The sequence below is a fragment of the Erythrolamprus reginae genome, chromosome 1, assembly GCF_031021105.1.
Source record: "Erythrolamprus reginae isolate rEryReg1 chromosome 1, rEryReg1.hap1, whole genome shotgun sequence".
Taxonomy (NCBI): Eukaryota; Metazoa; Chordata; class Lepidosauria; order Squamata; family Dipsadidae; genus Erythrolamprus; species Erythrolamprus reginae.
This window is the reverse complement of record NC_091950.1, coordinates 309,928,658-309,951,184: the sequence shown is the minus strand read 5'-3', so window position 1 is coordinate 309,951,184 and position 22,527 is coordinate 309,928,658. Positions and strand designations below refer to the sequence as shown.

Sequence of the window (22,527 nt, the reverse complement as noted above, 5' to 3'; positions counted from 1 at the left end):
CCGAGTTGGGGGTTCGGGGTGTGTGTTCTGGAAAGCCCCCCAGGCCGGCTGCGATCTTTTAAAACAGCCGCGCCGCTTCCCAGCTGACTCCTGAAGCCAAAAGCGAACTTCCACGCTTCAGGAGTCAGCTGAGAAGCGGTGCGGCTGTTTTAAAAGATCGCAGCTGGCCTGGGGGGCTTTCCAGCACCCCCCCCTGAACCCCCCCCCCGGGTTCGGGGGGGTGCTGGGAAGCCCCCCAGGCCGGCTGCGATCTTTTAAAACAGCCGCGCCGCTTCCCAGCTGACTCCTGAAGCCAAAAGCGAACTTCCGCGCTTCAGGAGTCAGCTGAGAAGCGGCGCGGCTGTTTTAAAAGATCGCAGCCGGCCTGGGGGGCTTCCCAGCAACCCCCCGAACCCGCTTCCCAGCTGACTCCTGAAGCCGAACGCGGAAGTTCGCCTTTGGCGTTTGGCTTCAGGAGACAGCTGGGAAGCGGCGCGGCTGTTTTAAAAGATCGCAGCCGGCCTGGGGGGCTTCCCAGCACCCCCCCGAACCTCTAAAATCTAGGTGCGTCTTATCAGCAGGTGCGTCTTATAGAGCGAAAAATACGGTAAGTTATATCTTATCACAATACTGGACTCTCTGAAAGGAATTGATGGGGAAGATGTCAATACTCATATTTTACTATATTCTCATTTTTATTAATTATTATTTTATTCTGTATATTTTCGTGAGTTTATCCAGATGGAGCCAGTAGATACAGTGTATTTCATAAAAAGATAATTTGTGCCTTCCAAAATAGTTGATATGCTATCTCTACAGTATAGAAAATTTTCAAAAACATTTTATGGATTCTTGTATGAACACCTGTGGAAAGGAATTTGCTAAATATCACAAACCAGAAACTTAATATCATAGCAACTGGGAATCAGAATTTAGAATCAAATTATTTTGAAAATAATAAAAAGCAAGAATGAACATTAGCCAATTAACAGAATAATTCAGTAGTTGACATGATTGCTTGAAACCTAAGAAAGAGCATTATTATTTATTGAAGAGCTTTATTCTTTCAAACGTTTCTAGCTAAAGATGTCTCAATAAGTCAACATAGCTTCATTAATCCCTAGAACATAATCTAGGCTGCATTTTATAATAAGAATTTCATTAACTTTCATTAGTGCCAAATGCTTGGCTCTTCAAGGAGAGGCTGGGAAAAGGCCAGCTTCGCAAGAGACCTTCAAGTTAATGACAAACTTTTTTAGAAAGGAAGCATACATGAAAAAGAGATCTTTAAAATACAGTGATTTGCTGGAAGTTTTATCAACTTCCTTGAGAAAACAATTTCCTTTGAGCCTTGATACAATAACAGGGTAGGAGTGCAGGAAAAATATCATCTTTGTGAAGCATAGAATTCTGGGACTAAATCCCTTTCTCTGTCCCTACATAGACTGAAATGCGGTGAATTATTAAATGTTGGGCAACTGACTGTTATCTGCAAAGCATTTTCTTGAGGAAAACTGAAAACTGACAGAATTGAGCCAATTAAGTCTGACTGTGTTCTCAATGAATTGTGACCCATCAATGGTAATAGCTTATTATGATGATAAGGGCATCCATCTCTTAAACTGAAGGCCAAATACACACTTCAGCAGTTTTCCTGATTCATAGGCCATTACCTCACAACTCTGGATTGACAGGAACAACAGTAGCATAGGCACACCATAAGCAAGAATAAAAATAGACAATAGTTTTACCTTACTGACTATATTTACAGTGTGCGTGTGTGTGCGTGCATATACACATGCATGCGTGTATAGAAAATGTCCAACTGCAAATACTTACACATTTATATTCAGACATACTTATTTCTCATGCTGAACAAACACCTGCGCAGAAGCAAAAACCAAAAATGGCAGCGCCTATGGCGCTGCTGAGAGAGCCATATCCTTTCATATATACCTTGTATACTTTTATACACACACACACAAATATCCCTTTCATATACATTTTGTGTATATATACAGTATGTGTATATATGTATGTTATGTTATGTTTTACTTGATTTGATTGATTGATTGATTGATTGATTGATTTGTATGCCACCCCTCTCCAGAGACTCGGACAGACATTATTCTGGTCACCTCACCTCAAGGAAAAGGTTCAAAAAAGGGCAACAAGTATGATCAAGGAAATGGAGCACCTCCCTTATGATACCAGGTTGCAACGCCTTGATCTCTTCAGCCTTGAAAGATGGCGTTTAAGGGGAGACTTGATCGAAGTGCATAAAATCATGCATGGGATAGAAAAGGTGGATAGAGAAAAATTCTTTTTTCTATCACACAATACTAGGACAAGGGGGCACTCCCTAAAGCTCATAGGTAAGAAAGTGAGTACAAATCAACGGAAATATTTCTTCACCCAGAGGGTCCTTTTTATGGAATTCACTTCCAGAAGAGGTCGTGACAGCTGTCAGCCTTGATAGCTTCAAGGCAGGATTAGACCCGATTCATGGATGCCAAGTGTATCGGTGGTTATTGAAACGGATGTCCATGTGCCCTCTCTATGTTGGTTGAGGCAGGCAGGATTCCCTTGAGTACCATTTGTTGGGGGTCAAGGGAAAGGGAGGGTCTTGCCTTCTCTTTCTGCTCAAGACCCCCATGTACAATTGGTGGGCCACTGTGTGACACAGAATGCTGGACTCTGTGGGCTTTGGCCTGATTCAGCATGGCTCTTCTTATGTTCTTACACACACTAGTTGAATACCCATGCTCCATTACAAATCAGGATTGATAAATCAACACTTACAGCTTGAAAATTAATGAGTAGTTACAATTAGTAGTCCATTTCACTTCTTCAGGCTTGCCCCCCAGAATCCTCCCTTATCCTATCCCCTACTCTCCCTCAAGATTGCCCCCCAGAATCTTCTTCTATCCTGTCCCCTTCTCTTCCTCTGGATTGCCCCCCAGAATCCTCCCCTCATCAAATCCTCCCCTTGCAAAACTTTCAAGTTGCCATAAACAGGAGAGGGCGAGGAACTGACAGAGCTGCTTGGTTGCCCTTACTGAAACTACTTTTCACAAATGCCTTTCTACAGATTGTGTCCTAGAACAGTGTTTCCCAACCTTGGCAACTTGAAGATATTTGGACGTCAACTCCCAGAATTGCCCAGCCAGCAAATGCTGGCTGGGGAATTCTGGGAATTGAAGTCCAGATATCTTCAAGTTGCCAAGGTTGGAAAACACTGTCCTAGATTATCGGAGTCAGCAGGAGGTGTGTGGGTTCAGACCCTGCCAACATGTTCATTGGAGAATGTGATTTATGACATGCCCAGGCATGGTCATGGGGACCCATAAATTACGTGAGGTCAGTTCCGACTCCATCGGAGAATTGCTGGAATGATGCTCCTAATAAATGACTGCATTTCTTTTGAAGCTTAGCTCATGGCTCATGAATTAATTAGGGGCATCGTTTGGAAACTTCACACCCCTATCCTATTCCCTTCTCTCCCTCAGCCTCACCCCACAGAATCCTCTCCTATCATATCCCCTTCTCTCCCTCAGGCTTTCCAGCCCCTTCTCTCCCTCAGGCTTGCCCCACAGAAACTATACCATTCTCTCCAGAGTTCTTTTCAGGTTGGGAAGGAGAGTAGAGCATCTAGCTAATTAGCATCAGTGCATGTTAATAATACTATAAGAAATGGGCCGGGGTGGCGCAGTAGGTAGAGTGCTGTACTGCAGGCCACTAAAGCTGACTTGTAGATCTGAAGGTCAGTGGTTCAAATCTCATCACCGGCTCAAGGTTGACTCAGTCTTCCATCCTTCCGAGGTGGGTAAAATGAGGACCCGGATTGTGGGGGCAATAGCCTAGCTCTGTTAAACAGTGCTATTGCTAACATGTTGTAAGCCGCCCTGAGTCTAAGGAGAAGGGCGGCATAAAAATCGAATAAATAAATAAATAAATAAATACATACATACATACATACATACAGTGGTACCTCAAGATACGAACCCCTCGTCTTACGAACAACTCGAGATACGAACCCGGGGTTCAGAAAAAATTTGCCTCTTCTTACGAACTTTTTTCGTGTTACGAACGCCAAACCAGAAATTCCGGGTTCGGCGTTCGGGAGGCTGCTGGGAAGCCCCCCGGCTGTTTTAAAAGGTCACAGCCGGGCGGCGGGACTTCCCAGCAGCCTCCGAACGCGGAACCTGGAAGTTCAGGTTTGGCGTTCATAACACGAAAAATGTTCATAAGAAGAGGCAAATTTTTTCTGAACCGTTCGGAGGCTGCTGGGAAGCCGCGCGGCTGTTTTAAAAGGTGACAGCCGTGTTGGGGGGCTTCCCAGCAGCCTCCGAATGCCGAACTTTTGCCGAACTTCCAGGTTCGGGGTTCGGGGGATGGCTGGGAAGCCGCCCGGCTGTTTTAAAAGGTCACAGCCGGGCTGGGGGGCTTCCCAGCAGCCTCCCGAACCCCAAACTTTTGCCGAACTTCCGGGTTCGGGGTTCGGGAGGTTGCTGGGAAGCCCCCCAGCCCGGCTGTCACCTTTTAAAACAGCCGCACGGCTTCCCAGCAGCCTCCGAACGCCGAACATGGAAGTTCAGGTTTGGCGTTCGGCGTTCGGAGGCTGCTGGGAAGCTGTGCGGCTGTTTTAAAAGGTGACAGCCGGGCTGGGGGTCTTCCCAGCAACCTCCCGAACCCCGAATCCGGAAGTTCGGCAAAAGTTCGGGGTTCGGGAGGCTGCTGGGAAGCCCCCCAGCCCGGCTGTCACCTTTTAAAACAGCCGGGCGGCTTCCCAGCAGCCTCCCGAAGCTGAACGCCAAACCCGAACTTCCACGTTTGGCGTTCGGAGACTGCTGGGAAGCCCCGCCGCCCGGCTGTCACCTTTTAAAACAGCCTGGGGCTTCTCGGCGGCCTCCCGAACGCCGAACCCGGAAGTTCAGGTTTGGCGTTCGGCGTTTGGGAGGTCGCTGAGAAGCCCCCAGGCTGTTTTAAAAGGTGACAGCCGGGCGGCAGCGGGTTTTTTGCGGGGGGTTTTTTGGTTGCACGGATTAATTGACTTTACATTGTTTCCTATGGGAAACAATGTTTCGTCTTACGAACCTTTCGTCTTACGAACCTCCCCCTGGAACCAATTAGGTTCGTAAGACGAGGTATGACTGTACTAATGATCTGATGGTCCCTTTGAAAAATCCTTTCTCAGAGAGCACCTAAAAGCAATACATACCAGATTTCAAGTTTGTAGGCTTTATGGTTCTGGAGATTTTGTGATTCGGCGTGAATGGTTTTTGTAGACATACATACACACACAAACACACATTGTGTGTGTGTGTGTGTACAGATATGTGTGTGTGTCTACACACATATTCCTTTCATATATACTATATGTGTAGTGTGTATGTGTATATTTTTTTGTGTGTGTGTGCATAGTATGCATATGTGTGTGTATGTATATATAGACAAAACACACACATACAAAACACACACATACATACAGAGATACATACATCCTTAACTATCTTATAGAATGGCCTGAAGAAGTTAAGAAAGTGGAGAAAGTCAAAGGGCTGGTTGGGTTTTGTTGTACATACTCCTGGTCAGTTGGAGGATGATGAAGATATTGAGGACTCGGATTCAGATAGTGTTTATGAATTAGTGGGGGCCCCGGGGTTACAGGTAGTAGAACAGGTGGGAGGCCAGCCACAGGATGGGGCTATGAGTTCAGGATCTAGCGAGGGAGAATCAGACGCTTGCTGGGTTAACCCTAAATTCAGAAGGGCCCAAAAATGTAGAGAACAGAGGTCTGGAAGAAGATATTAAGGAGAGGAATGGGTTAAATACTGTAGTAATGTATTTGGCACATCAGGGGGTCAGTGGGGAAGAAGGGTGGAGTTTCAATGTTGCCGATGAGAAAGATGGATGTTTTTCTTGCTGCTCTCAAGTAAGCAAAAGTATTTTGTGTTGATTAATAGTCAGGGCTGCTGTTTTTAGAGATCATGCATTTAGGAAAATAAATCTTGTTAAGTGGAGAAGGAGAAGGAATGTGAGAAATGCGGTCAAGGGAGATAACGGACCAACAGATAAGTGGGTGTATGAAATGTGTTTGAATTCCAGAAGAGCAGAGAAATAAATGGAGTTTCTTTACTCATGATATAATGCATTTAATAAGAGTTACAGTATTTATAATTGCTAAACTTCTACCAGAAAGCAGAACAGGTTTTATCCATGTAAATCTTCACAAAGCAAGACTTTTCTCTAACTACAATTATAAGTATCTTATTACTCCTTACGACGTATATTTATCTCAGTGCTACTACAGGAGAGAGAACCAAGGATTTCTAGGTTATTTGTTTCTGCTTCTGTTACAAGATTTGATTTGTATTATTGAATCCTACCAAGTTGGCGAACATACCATTCTACCCCAAGAGGTCTGCAGTGTTCTTGTTTAACTGTCTGCAAGTAGATCAATAAAAAAAAAATCTAAGTCCCTCAGAAGGTATTAAAAAATAAGGTTTCTCCCCCCCACACACACACCACTGCACTTTTATTATAGGATTCTTGTTCTTTCATTTTGCTTCCAATCATGCTATTTGATTCCCAGTTTTATGGATGGCAGATTAAATGAAGAAAAGCTTTAGGTTTATTCCATATTAGGGACATTATGCAAATCCAATAGCTGGGATTTTTATATCCAATTCTAAGTGGTCTTGAGAATAATTTGAAAAATGGAAGGTGAATGTTCTAAAGAAACAATTTTGAACACAACAAAAATAACACTACAAATAGAATAGACACTGGAATAGCAGGGAGGAATTTCTTGGAGACTAAATCAGCAGGTGGCTTAGTAAATCAGGTCATAATACAGTACACTTTGAGGGCACAATATTCAAGAAAATTGGTACCTGGTTCAGCAAGCAAACCAGACAGAAGGTGAGAAAAAAAATGGACGGATATAATGAAATTATATTCCAGGTAATTAATTCCAGAAAACTACCTTCAGAAGAATTATTGTATTTGTAGTACTGTAAGCAAATGTAATCTAGAAAAACTGATACAGTTCAGCTTTAGCTATTTAGAACACAGTTCTTTATTGAATTTACCAATAATTCTATTTCCACAGCAAGGTGCTAAATTAACTCCTCTAAGTTATCATGGCTGTAATTCACATGATGTAACATGACAGTTAAGATATTCTACAGTAATTTTTACATGTTTTCAGTGGTACTGTGGTATCAAAAATTGATATGATTCAATTATTAAAGAAAATTGTTTCATTCATACAGAAGCCCTCTGACAGCAACTGAAGTCCTTCCAAATTACAAATGAAATATATGCTGAGCGTGCTCAGTTGAATTAACAAGCATTGTTTCTCTTATTCCCTTTTCTTGAGTAGAATCGGAAGGAGAAATGATGTAACAAATATTGACCAGAAGCACAAGAAATATTCAATCCTTCTTGAAATAAAGAGGCAAAACCCTCCTCAAGGCTCATGTTGAATGTAGTTGAATTCCTTTGAAATCTATTGCCCTGAACAGAATGAATCTTTACTTACCATTTGTCCTTCTAGTTTTTACCCAATCTTTTAGTCAAGAAGAAAAGATTAAAGGAGAAAACCCTCGAGATAACTATTTTGGGAAATGTTCCTGGAGATTTAAATAAATTCCACCATGAACGAGCGAACAAAAGGAAAATCTCAACTGAGGTTTTCCCTTTATGAGTAAACAGTTATAGACAATGTTATTAAAACAGCCTCAATTCTATATGATCTAATCTAATTTTATACTTCAAGAAGAACACCAATATACCCAAAGGAAATCAGAGTAACATATTCATTATAGGACTACAATCTAACACATTATCACAAAATAGACAACATATTGGTGACGAGGTATCATGGAAACGCATCAAGAATGGCTTTGATTTAATCCCAAATTTTGTTTTTTAATGACTAATAAGGCCTTTTCCACACTGAGGCTTTAAACTGCTTGACTCTTGTGTATAAACCAGCTGGGCAGGAAGTTTGATTAAGACATCCTTTTCTATATTTCCACCCTTTTTTCTGTTTTGCCGTGACAAATATCTGATGTTCTGCTTCGACACTCCTACTTATAGGGGACAGTTTTTCACTATTCGATTAGTGATCTTATAAAATAAAATAGCCATGAAGAGCAGAAAGCAACAGTGTTTAGAGGGGAGATGTTTCTACCACTGAGCATAGTAGTGAAAGTGCTTACTTAATAAAATGCATTGAAAGCAGCAAGCAAATCCAACAGCATAGCTTGGGTTGGAATAGCTGGGAAACACAACTTCTGACACATAGCAAAAGTGAAGAAATGAAACTTGACTTCTTAGTGGGCTGGGCTACCTCATTATTTGAAGGGTATGGACAGGTTGGTCATGTAGATCAGCCCAATGTCTGATTTATTTATCACTGTCCAATCAAAGGGATAATGCAGCATTCAAAGGAAAGTCAATTGAGCTAATTTTAGAAAAGGCAATCCAGTCATACTCAAACCCTTCTTCAGCTACACGTTTTAGAATTAGAGTGTTAATGGTTCATGTAGGTATGCTTATGTTCCATGATCCCTAAGCCAAAGATATGTTTGCCATCTCATTCTGGAATTTCCATATTGTCCAAATATATATGTTGTCCAAACATGAAATATTCCAGAGGTTTTCTATTCTTCCTGACAATTATAAAAAAATTAACATGGCTTTTCTATAATCTTTGGTTCTTAGGAGGGGACAAGTTTTTTGAATTATTACTCTCTTACTTAAGAACAGTAACCAAACAAAAATGACTGGCCGTGTTATTAATAAAATGGGAACCCTAGGATTCATGTTTGTATGCCTCAAGTATAGTTTAGTTTGCTTTATTTTTTAATAATGCAAAGAATAAGAATTAAGAAATATTTAAGAATCAATAAGAACTAGTATAACGATATGAATGGGACAGAGAGAGAATATGATATTCTTTTGATACTAATCAAGTGAGACATGATGGTATTGGTAGGGATGTCCAACTGGTGGTCTGTGGGCAAGATGAGTCACATGCAGGCCATACCCACCACAGGTTTGTGAAGGAAAAACTGCCATGACACGTCATATGACAGCAATATGACACAGGGAGTTTAACACATGTGCATTAATGGAAACAAGAATGGGGAGGTGAAAACGGATGCGGAGAGGGGCGGCATACAAATCCAATAAATAAATAAAAATAAATAAATGTTTTTTAAATGTTTTTTAAATGTTTTTAAATTATTAGATTTGTTATGAATTGTTCTATTGCTGTTGTGAGCCGCCCCGAGTCTACGAAGAGGGGCGGCATACAAATCAAATCAAATCAAATCAATCAATAAATAAATATCTCTGCAAGCCCATTTCTTCTCTTTCTGACAACCTTTTCTCTCTTTCACCAGGAATACCCAGAGTTCTTGAAGTTTAGTTATTTATTTATTCGACTTCTATGCTGCCCAATCCCGAAGGACTCAAGTTAGCTTGGGACCACCTGAAATAGGCTGATCACAGGATGTAGCTCCCATCCTAACTGAAACATCTATAGCACTATCCCAAAACCACAAGCAATGGGTCGGCTCTTGAATAACGGTGTGTGGATGTAAACAATATAGCAAAGATTATGTGTCTTTTACCCACACGTAATCTCTTGATTCTAGGACAAGAACATCTTGCACTGTTGTTTTCCATCAATCATTGCATATTTTCTAATATCTGACCTGCTCGCAGCATCTGTGCAAGCTAAATTGAGAAAGAACAAACTAAATGTGAAGGTGCAGGAAGAGAGATAACATTACTTGAAAGAAATACACATCCATATAAAACAGACCCCTCCCAGCCATTTCATCATAGAAATACTTTTGCAAATTATGTGAGCTTTTCTAACATCTACAACTAGAAATTGCCAGGAGACTCTTAATGCAGAAACACTTTGGTTTAGTCTAATTACCCTTCACCTCATTTTTTCACATGGATTCTCTAAATCAGTGGTCCCCAACGTTTTTTCCACCAGGGACCAGTTTCAGCAAGACAATTTTTCTATGGCCCAGTGGGGGCGGAAAGGGGCATGGTTGGGGGTGGGATTAAGCATGGGGGTGCTGGTCCTCCCCGCCCCTCTTTCCCGCCATCGTCATGTGGCCGGCAGAACCTGCCTCCCAAGCCCTCTTGCCCAGCGGGAGCTAAGCGCTGGAGAGAGGGGGTCAGGCTGGCCCTCCTGCCTCCCCCCAGCCAAAAACGCAAAAGCGCCCCGCGGCAGAAGCCAAAAGAGGCTGTCTTTTGGGGCATGGTTGGGGGTGGGATTAAGCATGGGGGTGCTGGTCCTCCCCGCCCCTCTGTCCCATCCATCGTCCTGTGGCCGGCAGAACCTGCCTCCCGAGGCCTCTTGCCCGGCGGGAGGCGAAGCGCTGGAGGGAGGGGGGTGGCGGCATGAGGGCCGGCAGCTGCTGACTCCACGGACCGGTGCAACATGCCCCGCGGCCCGGTACTGGTCCGCGGCCCGGTGGTTGGGGACCCCTGCTCTAAATGCCCGTTAGTTCCTTTTAGCTCACAGTTTCACTGGCCAAATATTTATGTCGCAAATGAGAACTTTTAATATATATATATATTCATTACTGATACATCAAATTAGTTCTCAGGCAAAGATCAATACTTACTTTGTTGCCCAAATAAGGACTGGGTGCACTCCAGTAATAAGTAGGTTGCAGAACAGTTCTTGCAAATGTGTTACTGATGCTAAGTTGCTGAGGTCCATCGAAACTGTCCTGCTGGGGAGTAATTCTAGCAAGACCCCATTCATCAGTCAAATGCCAGCCATTCATGTCCATGATCTAGGATAACAAAAAAAAAATATAGTTAACATCCACAACCCTTCATATTTTTTTTTTGAAAAAAGTTTTATTAAGTATTTAGATTAAAATTACATAACAAACAACAATACATACAATACAACAGTATATACACAAAGAGTTAAGTAAAGAAAAAAGGGAAAGGTGAGTAGAGAAAGAAATAAGTGTGAAAAAAAATAAAAGAAAGAAAATAAAGCATTCTGCTTTATGTATTACATATTTGATATCGTTATTTACAATTAGAACTACTCGAGGAGTGGTGAATTTTGTGTGCAGCTTTTTTAACCCCCCCTTTTAAAACTCTGTTTAAACCCCATTCTCTAAACTCTGCTGAAGACTTTTACCTAGCTCAGAGGTTCCCCAAACTTAAGACTTACGGATTGTTATACATGTTGAGATTGGTCTTTGGCATCATACAAATTTTGTTGCATGGATATACTGTGTATATACATACCATGACAATAAAGTATGTGTATATATGTGTGTGTGTGTGTGTGTGTGTGTGTGTGTTTGTTTGTTTTTTTCAACTCCCATAATTCTCATGGCTAGCTGGAGAAGTTTGGGAGCTGAAGTCCACAAGTCTTAAAGTTGCCAAATTTGAAGACCTCTGACCTAGTCTGATAAAGAAATATTCAGAAACAAAACTCCCAAGCTGAAATAATGAACTTTTACCCCCAAACCCTTTGCTTCTTGCCTTTTCTTTTCTTTGCTTTCATATTCATTATTTTTATATTCGTTTCAACTCCTACTCTCAAAACGTCGCTACAGGGCACTGCACACCAAGACAACTAGACACAAGAAAAGTTTTTTCCTGAACGCCATCGCTCTACTAAACAAATAATTCCCTCAACACTATCAAACTTTTTACTAAGTCTACACTTCTATTTCTTCTAGTTTTTTCTCATCATTCCTATCATCCTTTTCCTCCTAATTAGGACTGTATGACTGTAACTTGTTGTTTGTATCCTAAGATTTTTATTAATATTGATTGTTTCTTCATTGCTTATTTGACCCCTATGACAATCATTAAATGTTGTACCACATGATTCTTGACAAATGTATCTTTTTCTTTTATGTACACTGAGAGCGTATGCACCAAGACAAATTTATTTATTTATTTTATTTATTTGTCAAACAAGTATAGTATTATAGTACATATTAACATAACATAACATAAGTAGGACGTAGTAATAGAAAGGATAGTAAGACAGTAGGACAGGGACATTAGGCACATAAGTGCACTTATGCACGCCCCTTACAGACCTCTTAGAAAAGGGGAGAGGTCGATTGTAGATAATGTAAGGTTGAAGATTTTGGGATTGGGGGAAGCAACAACAGAGTCAGGTAATGAGTTCCAGGCGGTGACCACTCTATTGCTGAAATCGTATTTTCTGCAGTCAAGTTTGGAGCGATTTACATTCAGTTTGTATCTATTACGTGCTCTTGTGTTGTTGTCGTTAAAGGTGAAGTAGTCACTGACAGGGAGTACATTATGATGTATGATTTTATCAGTTAAATCAGTTCGGAGATGACGTAGTTGTAAAATTCCTTGTGTATCCAATCACACTTGGCCAATAAAGAATTCTATCTATCTATTCTATTAAAAATAATATCTCACTTTTATTTTCTACAATTCAAGGCAATGTACAAAATCCTCCCATTTTCTTGCAACCATCTTCGGTGGGATGGACTGATAGAGAATGGCCCAAAATGGACCAATCAGCATTCATGCTTTTAGAATAGATAGTCTTCTGATGTCTTCTGATTAGAATAGATAGTCTATTAATTCTACACAAAACTGGCCCTTAACAGTTTCTCATTTAATATTGAGAGTAGGTAATATACTTCTTCTTTAGAAAACTATGGCAAAATAATTAACTAATTTCTCATACTTAGGAAAATCAAGAGGAACACACGTTTAAGTTGGTAGTATTAAATGAACATATCTTCTGGAATAGATATCAATGAAAGGAGAAAGGAGAAAAGCTTCCTGAAAAGATATGATAAGGTCATACTATATATTTTAAAAATCCATGGTTGATTTGAACTGGGCAACCTACAATGTTTCATTCTCATGAGTTTCAATGGCTCACTAAAATTAAAAAGGCAAATAGGAAAAGAGACAATTTGAGTGATTATAATTTTATAAATTCCAGACTTGTAATGAGATTAAAGCTGCATTGAATGCCTTGAAAAGAATGTTCATATTAGATGCATTTCTTTATGGAAAAATTAGCCAAACTCTATGTAACAAGAATAAGATCATGATCCTGCACAGAATAGGAAAAAAGGAAACATTATCTTATTAATACTTCCTACAAAATATGGATTTACAATTATTTTAGCAAGGATCTATAACAAGAGCCTGTATCAAAACCAGTCAGGGTTGGCATAAGAATGGAAACTTGGCTTTTTGGGTGAGCAAGGAAAGAAAGAATAATGAAATCATCCCATAATTGGAAATGAGAGAATATAATGACGCACCAAGATCAGGGTATTAAAACTCAACATATGTCATATGACAAGACTTTTCTTGAAGGCAAGTACTAATGTTTCCTTCCAAGGGAAGAAAATTCTTACATGTCTTCTCCAACAATAACAGCCTGTTTCAGAATTATTGAAAATATTTTAGTCTTAATTTTTTTGTCCTGTATGTTTCCTGCTCACTCCTTGGTTGACCTTGGGAAGATGAGGGGCTGATTGAGCTCATAGCTTACTTCCCCAAACCTCTATAACTGATTGAGATGGAAACCAGGAGGGGGGGACGGGAGGGAGGGGGACAGATGCCAGTGAAATTGACAGCATTTCTAATTGGGGGAAAAACTGGCTCCTCACAAAGAGGAAAATAAGTTAGAACTGAAGAAGCTTTTTGGATGAAAAGTGAAATGTTTTCAAAGGAAAACCCACCCAAAAAAGTTGAGTTGACTCTTGAAAAAGCAACTTTGGGACATGCATTTTGTACGTGTATGCAGTAAACAAAAATGAGTAGTGCAGTGGCCTAGAGGTGGAACTCTTGCCCCCCAGTCAGGAGGCTGCGAGTTCGATCCTACGTAGAGGCAGATATTTCTCTCTCTTGGAACACTGAGAATATATGTGCTGAATAAAATTCTGCATTGGCAACAGGAATGGCATCCAGGTAGTAAAAACTCAGCTCCATTCAGTTGCCCACCCTGCAAGGGATTATGGGGTTGTTAAAAGTAAGCATGATACAGTAAGCAAAGATAAAACATATCTAAGCCAAACATTTTTCCCAAGCTCCACTCAGTTAGAGCACTCTTAATTAATAAAATGCTTGAGGATAAGCAAATTGAGCCAAATTATTTATTGTCTGAATTGCTTGCAATATCATGGTGAAATATTACTTATAAGCCTATCAGGAACTTAAGCCCAGAAGAGTGCTAATACTGGGCTTAATTAAGTGGTCCGAGACAGTATAAGTAATAAGAAGAAATATGTTACATTACTGGTATTTTGGAAAGCTTTTAAGCGGCATTGCATGATTTCTTTGCTTATGTTATTACATTAAAATGTAATGTAAATATAAAATGTAATCCTCTACTTACAACATAATTGAGCCTAAAATTTCTGTTGCTAAATGAGACATTGGTGAAGTGAATTTTGCCTCAGTTTTGAAACTTTTCTTGACACCGCTGTTAAGTGAATCACTGCTATTGTTAATTTAGTAATACGATTGTTTAGTAACTCTGGTTTTCCCATTAACTTTGCATGTCAGAAGATGACAAAAGGTGATCACATGAGTTCAGGACACTGTAACCATCATAAGCATGAGTCAGTTGCCAGGCGTCTGAATTATGGTCACAGGAGGACTATGGGAATGCTGAAATGATTGTGTGAAAAATGGTCACAAGTAACTTTTTTCAGGGCCATTGTAACTTTGAAGGCTCACTGTATGAAGTCTTCTATGTTGAAGACTATTTGTAATACAGTCTTGTTTTGGTTAAAAGTTACTACATTGAAAGAACACCAGTGCTTTATTTATGAATAAGATAAAATAAGAATGTTAACCAAGTCATATTCAGAAGTTAAGTCTCAGCCTTAGCAATAATCCTGGGATTCACCTTTCTTGAATAACCAGCTTTATTTACCGTATACAGTGGAACCCCGACATAAGAGCTGCTCTACTTAAGAGCAACTCGAGATAAGAGCTGGGAGGGGAGAGATATTTTTGTTCTACTTACAAGCCCAAATTCGAGATACAAGCGCCAAGGAGCTGTCTCTTGAAGCCAAACGCTAACTTCCGCGTTCGGCTTCAGGAGACAGCTGCGAAGCGGCGCGCGTGTTTTAAAAGGTTGCAGCCGGCCTGGGGGGCTCGGGGGGGGGGGGGCTTGCAGCTTTCTTTCTTGCTCTTTTTCTTTCTCTCTTTTACCTTCCCTTCCTCTATTTCTTCTTTTCTTTCTCCTTCCCACCTTCTTCCCTCCCTCCCTCCCTTCACTCATTCCTCTCTTACTCTCCCCTTTCATAAGTTTCCTTGCTTCCTTCCTCTGTTCCTGTCCCTTCCCCCTTTCTTTCTTTCTTTCTTTCTTTCTTTCTTTCTTTCTTGCTCTTTTTCTTTCTCTCTTTTACCTTCCCTTCCTCTATTTCTTCTTTTCTTTCTCCTTCCCACCTTCTTCCCTCCCTCCCTTCACTCATTCCTCTCTTACTCTCCCCTTTCATAAGTTTCCTTCCTTCCTTCCTCTGTTCCTGTCCCTTCCCTCTTTCCTTCCTTCCTTCCCACCCTCCATCCATTCATTCACCCATTCCTCTCTTGATCGCTTAAAGCCGGTCCCTGGTGCAAAAAGGGTTGGGGACCTCTGTCCTACAGGATTGGGTGGCAGAGAAGTTGAACATATGTAAATTTAAAAGTTTAAGAAAGTTTACAAGTTAAGTGAAAGAAACTTCATTATTCATTTATATGTGCATGTACATTTCTTCATTAAAAACATGTCTTTCTGCATAATTTAGACTAACTTTGTGAGTTTTTTGAGGGCTGGAACCAATTAAAATTATTTACATTAATTCCTATGGGGAAAAGTCGTTCGAGATAAGAGCTGCTCGACTTAAGAGCCCAGGTCCGGAACGAATTAAACTCGTATCTCGAGGTACCACTGTATACTCGAGTATAAGCCGAGTTTTTCAGCCCCAAAAATGGGCTGAAAAACCCGACCTCGGCTTATACTCGGGTCACCACAAGAGGGCGCACCGCGGGAGCCCGGCAGACATTGCTGGCTTGGGCGAGTGTGGGAAATGGCAAAGTGTGGTGAACCGAAGCGGCTGTGGCAAGAGTGTGGCAGTTGCCTCCTCTCCCCTGCTCTAGCAAAGATGCCAGCCAACTGCAAGAGCGGAAAAGACGATGGGAAGCTGGTGAGGTCAGGGGGGGGACTCATGAAGCAGGAATCCCCCCCCCACTTCCCATCGTCTTTTCCCCTCTCGCACGCCGTCGGAGCAGTTGGCTGGCAACTTTGCTGGACCCGGAGAAGGGAAGGCAGCTGCCTTACCCTTCCCACAGCCACGTCACTCGGAGCCCCCTTTTACTTCCTGCTTGGAGCTCCTGTCGGCGCCTTGCAGCTACCTTCCCTTCTCCGGGTCCAGCAAAGTTGCCAGCCAACTGCTCCGACGGCGTGCGAGAGAGGAACAGACGATGCGAAGCTGGTGAGGTCGGAGGGGGGACTCATGAAGCAGGAATCCCCTCCCCCCTGACTTCCCATCGTCTGTTCCTCTCTCGCACGCCGTCGGAGCAGTTGGCTGGCAACTTTGCTGGACCGGAGAAGGGAAGGTAGCTGCAAGGCGCCGACAGGAGCTCCAAGCAGGAAGTAAAAGGGGGCTCCGAGTGATGCAGCAAAGTTGCCAGCCAACTGCTCCGACGGCGTGCGAGAGGGGAAAAGACGATGCGAAGCTGGTGAGGTCGGGGGGGACGACTCATGAAGCAGGAATCCCCCCCCCCTGACTTCCCATCGTCTGTTCCTCTCTCGCACGCCGTCGGAGCAGTTGGCTGGCAACTTTGCTGCGTCACTCGGAGCCCCCTTTTACTTCCTGCTTGGAGCTCCTGTCGGCGCCTTGCAGCTACCTTCCCTTCTCCGGTCCAGCAAAGTTGCCAGCCAACTGCTCCGACGGCGTGCGAGAGAGGAACAGACGATGGGAAGTCAGGGGGGAGGGGATTCCTGCTTCATGAGTCCCCCCCCCCGACCTCACCAGCTTCGCATCGTCTGTTCCTCTCTCGCACGCCGTCGGAGCAGTTGGCTGGCAACTTTGCTGGACCCGGAGAAGGGAAGGCAGCTGCAAGATGCCGACAGGAGCTCCAAGAGAGAAGTAAAATGGGGCTCCAAGTGACGCGGCTGTGGGAAGGGTAGGGCAGCTACCTTCCCTTCCCCGGGTCCAGCAAAGTTGCCAGCCAACTGCTCCGACGGCGTGCGAGAGGGGAAAAGACGATGCGAAGCTGGTGAGGTGGGGGGGGAGACTCATGAAGCAGGAATCCCCCCCCCCCGACCTCACCGGCTTTTCCCCTCTCGCACGCCGTCGGAGCAGTTGGCTGGCAACTTTGCTGGTGCCGGGGAAAGGAGGCAACTCACCCTTCCCACAGCCGCTTCACGGTGTTTCGAAAGACAAGTTCTCTGTCATTTCATCATTTAAAATAGCCCGTCGAAGCCGTACATCCAGGAGACCAGCCTGTCGGAAAAAATCCACCTTGCCAAAACCGCACCGCACGTGTTTGTGGTTCACCAGGTGCAGTTTGGCTCCTGTTCTCTCCTTTAGCAATTATTCCAGTTCCCTGTTTGAGCAAAGGGCTTAAGGGATCATTAAGGCATAATAGATGAGTCTGCATATTTTTCTCCAGCTAAATGTGGTTGCTTCATTGTAAACTCTGGGCCGGTGAGAATTACAATCACTTGGCTTCAACTTTTACAATCTTGGAGGCTCAGCCTGGCTTTGGAAGAAACTGGTGAACTTAGCTTCTTGTCATTATTATTATTTATTATTATTATTATTTATTAGATTTGTATGCAGCCCCTCTCTGTAGACTCATTAGTAGACCATGTGGCTGACATGGACAAAATATAGCAGCAACAACAACAACAAAATCAACAAACAACAATAACAGAGTTGGAGGTCATGCTGATAACCTCACAGCAGCTAATGCTGAAGCTCTTCTTTGGATACAGATTTATCTATCTATCTATCTATCTATCTATCTATCTATCTATCTATCTATCTATCTATCTATCTAATTGGATTTGTATGCCATCCCTCTCCAAGGACTCAGGGTGGCTGACAGCATATATAAAAACAGAACAATAATGTAAATCCAATTAATGATGAGAAGGAATCCAGTTTTGAAGGATTCTAACTCTTAGGTTTTAGCTTTGTTGCTGATTGAGCTACTTTTTTTACTTTTTAATTTATTGTTAATATTGTTAATTTGTTTACCCTCTTTTAAATTTACAGAGCTAGTTTACTGGCTTTCTTTAAAATAAATATTCTAAAACATGTCTCAATTAATGTAATTTTATTGGTTTCCATTTTTATAAGTTACCAGAAGCCACTGCATTTTCTAACCTCGGCTTATACTCGGGTCAATAAGTTTTCCCAGTTTTTGTGGCAAAAATTGGTGCCTCGGCTTATACTCGGGTCGGCTTATACTCGAGTATATACGGTACTCATTTTTCCCTAATTCACCGTTTTCAGTTGTTACTAAATTGTCAGTTATGCAAAAGGTGCCTCAGCATTTATTTATTTATTTTATTTGTCATACAAATATAGTATTGTATTGTAACTGAATTATGATCACAGGAGGACTATGGGAATGCTGTAATGATTGTGTGAAAAATGGTCACAAGTGACATTTTTATGTTTAACATAAGGATAAAGGAGAGAGAGAGAAAAGATAAAAACACATTAGGACAGGAACGGTAGGCACAAAGGTGCACTTATGCACACCCCATGGCAACATGGAATAATTTCATCACGATACAAAATGCCATATATTCTGATAGGTAGATCAGGTTTAAAGTCTCCTTTGTGATGATCCACCATCCTATAAGGTCCATAACTCTCACTTTTATTAAAGACTGTATGCAGAAAGTTTCACTACTTCCTTGCCTATTGTCATGTATACAGATAAATTGTAGCCACAGTTATATTTTCTTGACTATATGTTAAAGGATGAGATCTGCCAGTAAAGGGGAGCATTTATTTGTTGCTGTTTTTTTAGGTAAGTATTCAACACTTACCTGGCAGTGCTCTTTCTAGCAAATATAATTTAGATTAAAAAAAGGTATCTACTTATTCCTGGGCTGCATAGAAGTAAAAAGGTAAAGGTTCCCCTGTACAGCCATAGTCAACTTTAGGCACAGTGTTCATTTCTATTTCTTGCCTGAGAGTGCCAATATTGTCCAAAGACATTTTCCATGATCATGTGACCAGCATGGCTATATGCCAAAGGTGCACAGAACTCTGATATTTCCCGTCAAAGTGGTACCTATTAATCTACTCGCATTTGCATACTTTTGAACTGCTAGCTCAGGAACTTAGCAAGTAATGGGAGTTCACTCTGTTGCACGGAGCTTAGATCTTGAACCTGGGCTGTAAGCTGACAACTATCTTTAACCACTGAGCCAATGCACCCAAGAGAATTATTATTATTATTGTTGTTGTTGTTATTATTATTATTATTATTATTATTATTATTATTATTATTATTATTATGTCAGTACAACACAGCAAACTAGATCACTATGCTGGATTTCGTATTTCATCACCAGTCGGGTGCTTCCCAAGCACCTAGGACTGTGTGATGTAGCGGCGAATTGTTTGCCAATCTCAATAAAGCAGCCTTTTGCAATTGACAGATGGAGCTTTTGTCAATTCTGATGGTTTTCAAATGTCTGCTGAGATCCTTTGGCACTGCACCCAGCGTGCCAAGTACCACTGAGACCACTTTCACTGGCTTATGCCAGAGTCGTTGCAGCTCGATTTTTATATCTTCGTATTTCACTAATTTCTCTAGCTGCTTCTCCTCAATTCTGCTGTCCCCTGGGATTGCAATGTCGATGATCCATACTTTTTTTCCCTCCACAATCAGGATGTCTGGTGTGTTATGCTTCAGAATTCGGTCAGTCGGAAGCCGGAAGTCCCACAGTAGTTTTGCTTGCTCATTTTCGACCACTTTTTCGGGCTTATGATCCCACCAGTTCTTTGCCACTGGTAAATGGTAGTTCCGGGACAAGTTCCAGTGGATCATCTGTGCCACAGCATCATGTCTATGCTTGTAGTCAGTCTGTGTGATCTTTTTGCAGCAGCTGAGTATGTGATCGATTGTTTCATCTGTTTCTTTACAGAGTCTGCACTTTGGATCGTCTGTTGATTTTTCAATTCTGGCTTTGACAGCATTTGTTCTAATGGCCTGTTCTTGTGTTTGTTGTTGTTGTTGTTGTTGTTGTTGTTGTTGTTATTATTATTATTATTTTGGATGATTGATTGCTAATCAGCTACTATACAGAGATGGCTTTGGGGCAACTGCTGGTAGTTGTGACAGATTTCCATCATCTCCCACTACAATCCAGAATCTTTTGAAGGTCCACATTTTTGGGGCTGTTAAATTCAGCAAAACTTTTTTTCTATAAGACTTCTTAATACTTCACTAGTTTGCATATTCATTCATGCTGCCATAAATGTCAAAGAAAAAAAAAACATTACTCATCCATTGATACATCAACTTAAAGCAATCTCAAAAACATCCTTATCCCTGGGCATGTAAGTATAATTAGGGGGCCCATTGGTGATCTCAGATATGTTAGCATATTTTCCTCACACTCCTGATGGTGGGGGATAAACTGGACAGCAAGGAAAAGCAGACAAGGGTTTCCCAGTGTGTATAGTTTGTGTCTGAGGCACAATTATAGGTGTCTAGGCTGTGAGGTATTCATCTATGAACTGTAAGAATAACTACAGGTGTTTTTTGCTCCCAGAGCATCCTGGGTTCACCAGATTAGATCTGGAGGATTAAGGTATTTTCTAGAACAGGATGGAAGTTCAGTAGTAGAATTGTAGTGGAATACAGATCAATCCATACATATTTTATCTGTCTATGTTTGAAAAATCATATCATTTTCCTCTCTCACACATATTTTTACAGCCAAAAACTAAATTTCCCTGAGGAAATTGTTTTGTTTGCATTTTTCGCTTTGGCATGGATAATGGAATACCTCTCCAGTGTGAAAATTTAGAAAATTTGGCTTTCATCTAGGAAGAATCATGTTATTTATTCCGAGGAATGAAAATATGCAAGTTAAAGAAAAAGTCCACAGAGTGAGTTTCATATTAAGGTTTTATTCAAAATAAAAGATATGCTTGCTGGATGTATGATTTTCTCTGTTTTTTTCCTTACCGTGCTGTAAGTCCAGTGAGAATCTGTACAGTCATTTGTTATTCCTGAGCAGAAACATGCTTCACAGCCCTGGGGATTGTCTTGCTGCAAGTTAAAGAAGCCAGCTTTACACCGGTCACAGCTCTTTCCTTCAACATAGACCTAGGAATTCACAGGAGAATATAAGATTTTCTGTCATGCAGGAAAAGTCAATCTAGCTGCCTCTTGTTGCTTTTGCCTTGTTTCATGCGATATGCATATATCTAATGATAAATTTATGTCAATAGACAACATATAAAAGACCCCAAATTTCACCTCAGAGGACACATAGTGATCCAGCCACCATTTTCTAACCACTTTCTGATTGGTCTAAGTGCAACAGGAGACCAATACCACCACATTCAACATTATCATCACCATAGGGATATTTGGTTTGGATACCGCTAAATTTATCGTGAAGCCTGAAGTCACAATTCTAGTCCCTTGTAGTGTACATAAACTACAACAGTATCCCACAACATAATGTTTTTCCAGGTGTGTTAAAAATTGTCAGCCAAAACTCTTGGCATCAAGCAGTGGAAAGCTGTATACACAGTGTAGTAACCATCTTGGTGGATTGATTTATTTCATTTTTTTTCTTAAATGTGTGGGCTCAGATTCATTTGACTTCTGCTAAAAACAATTGCAGGTCATTTCCAATAATACGTTCTTTTTTTTACAACCTGGAAATGTTTTTAAAAAGGAAAAAAAAGATAATAGGATCGTAACACACTACTGTCTAGTTTCACTATGGCAACCTGCTTTTATATATGTCGCTTGAACTGAAATACAAAGGATTAAAATATACATATTTCTTTAAAGAGATAGTTAGGTGGTAGTACAGGTTATTTTTTTTCCTCAATGCAAAATAAGCGCAGGGATTTACCATGGGCTATAACTCCTTCTTCTTGCTCTGGTCTCAATCTGTATCAAGCTTTCTACGCCATAATGTCATTCTACCCTCCAATTCAGCCAAAAAAGGATTATTTTAGAAAGATGTTCATCAAAAATACTGTGCACATTATTATAATTGCTGCAGCATGGTATGCCAAATATAGTTGACTGCAGGCCAAAGAAGGCTGACCCTTTTACGGAAATCATAATTCTGCAGCTACTGCCAGCATTGTGATTCTCTACTGATATACATCTATCAAAAATAATTCACTTTCCTTCCAGCTAAAGAATTGGATAAATGTACCGAAGCAAACCTTAAAGTAATTTCTGAACTGTACAATTTCTCATTAAATAAACGCAACCAAGGAAAGAAAAAAAAAGAATTTTAAATACAGGAAA

At 41.2% G+C, this 22,527-nt stretch overlaps 1 protein-coding gene across 1 annotated transcript in view; it reads right to left on the bottom strand.

Moving 5' to 3' along the window:
- The window catches only part of LAMA2 (laminin subunit alpha 2), a 528,196-nt gene that overhangs the window by 308,804 nt on the left and 196,865 nt on the right, over positions 1–22,527 (bottom strand). The window contains exons 11-12 of the mRNA XM_070733489.1: positions 21,217–21,357; positions 10,644–10,817 (exon numbers count right to left, since the gene is read on the bottom strand). Coding sequence (XP_070589590.1) covers positions 10,644–10,817; positions 21,217–21,357 — 315 coding nt within the window. The remainder of the gene's footprint in view (positions 1–10,643; positions 10,818–21,216; positions 21,358–22,527) is intronic.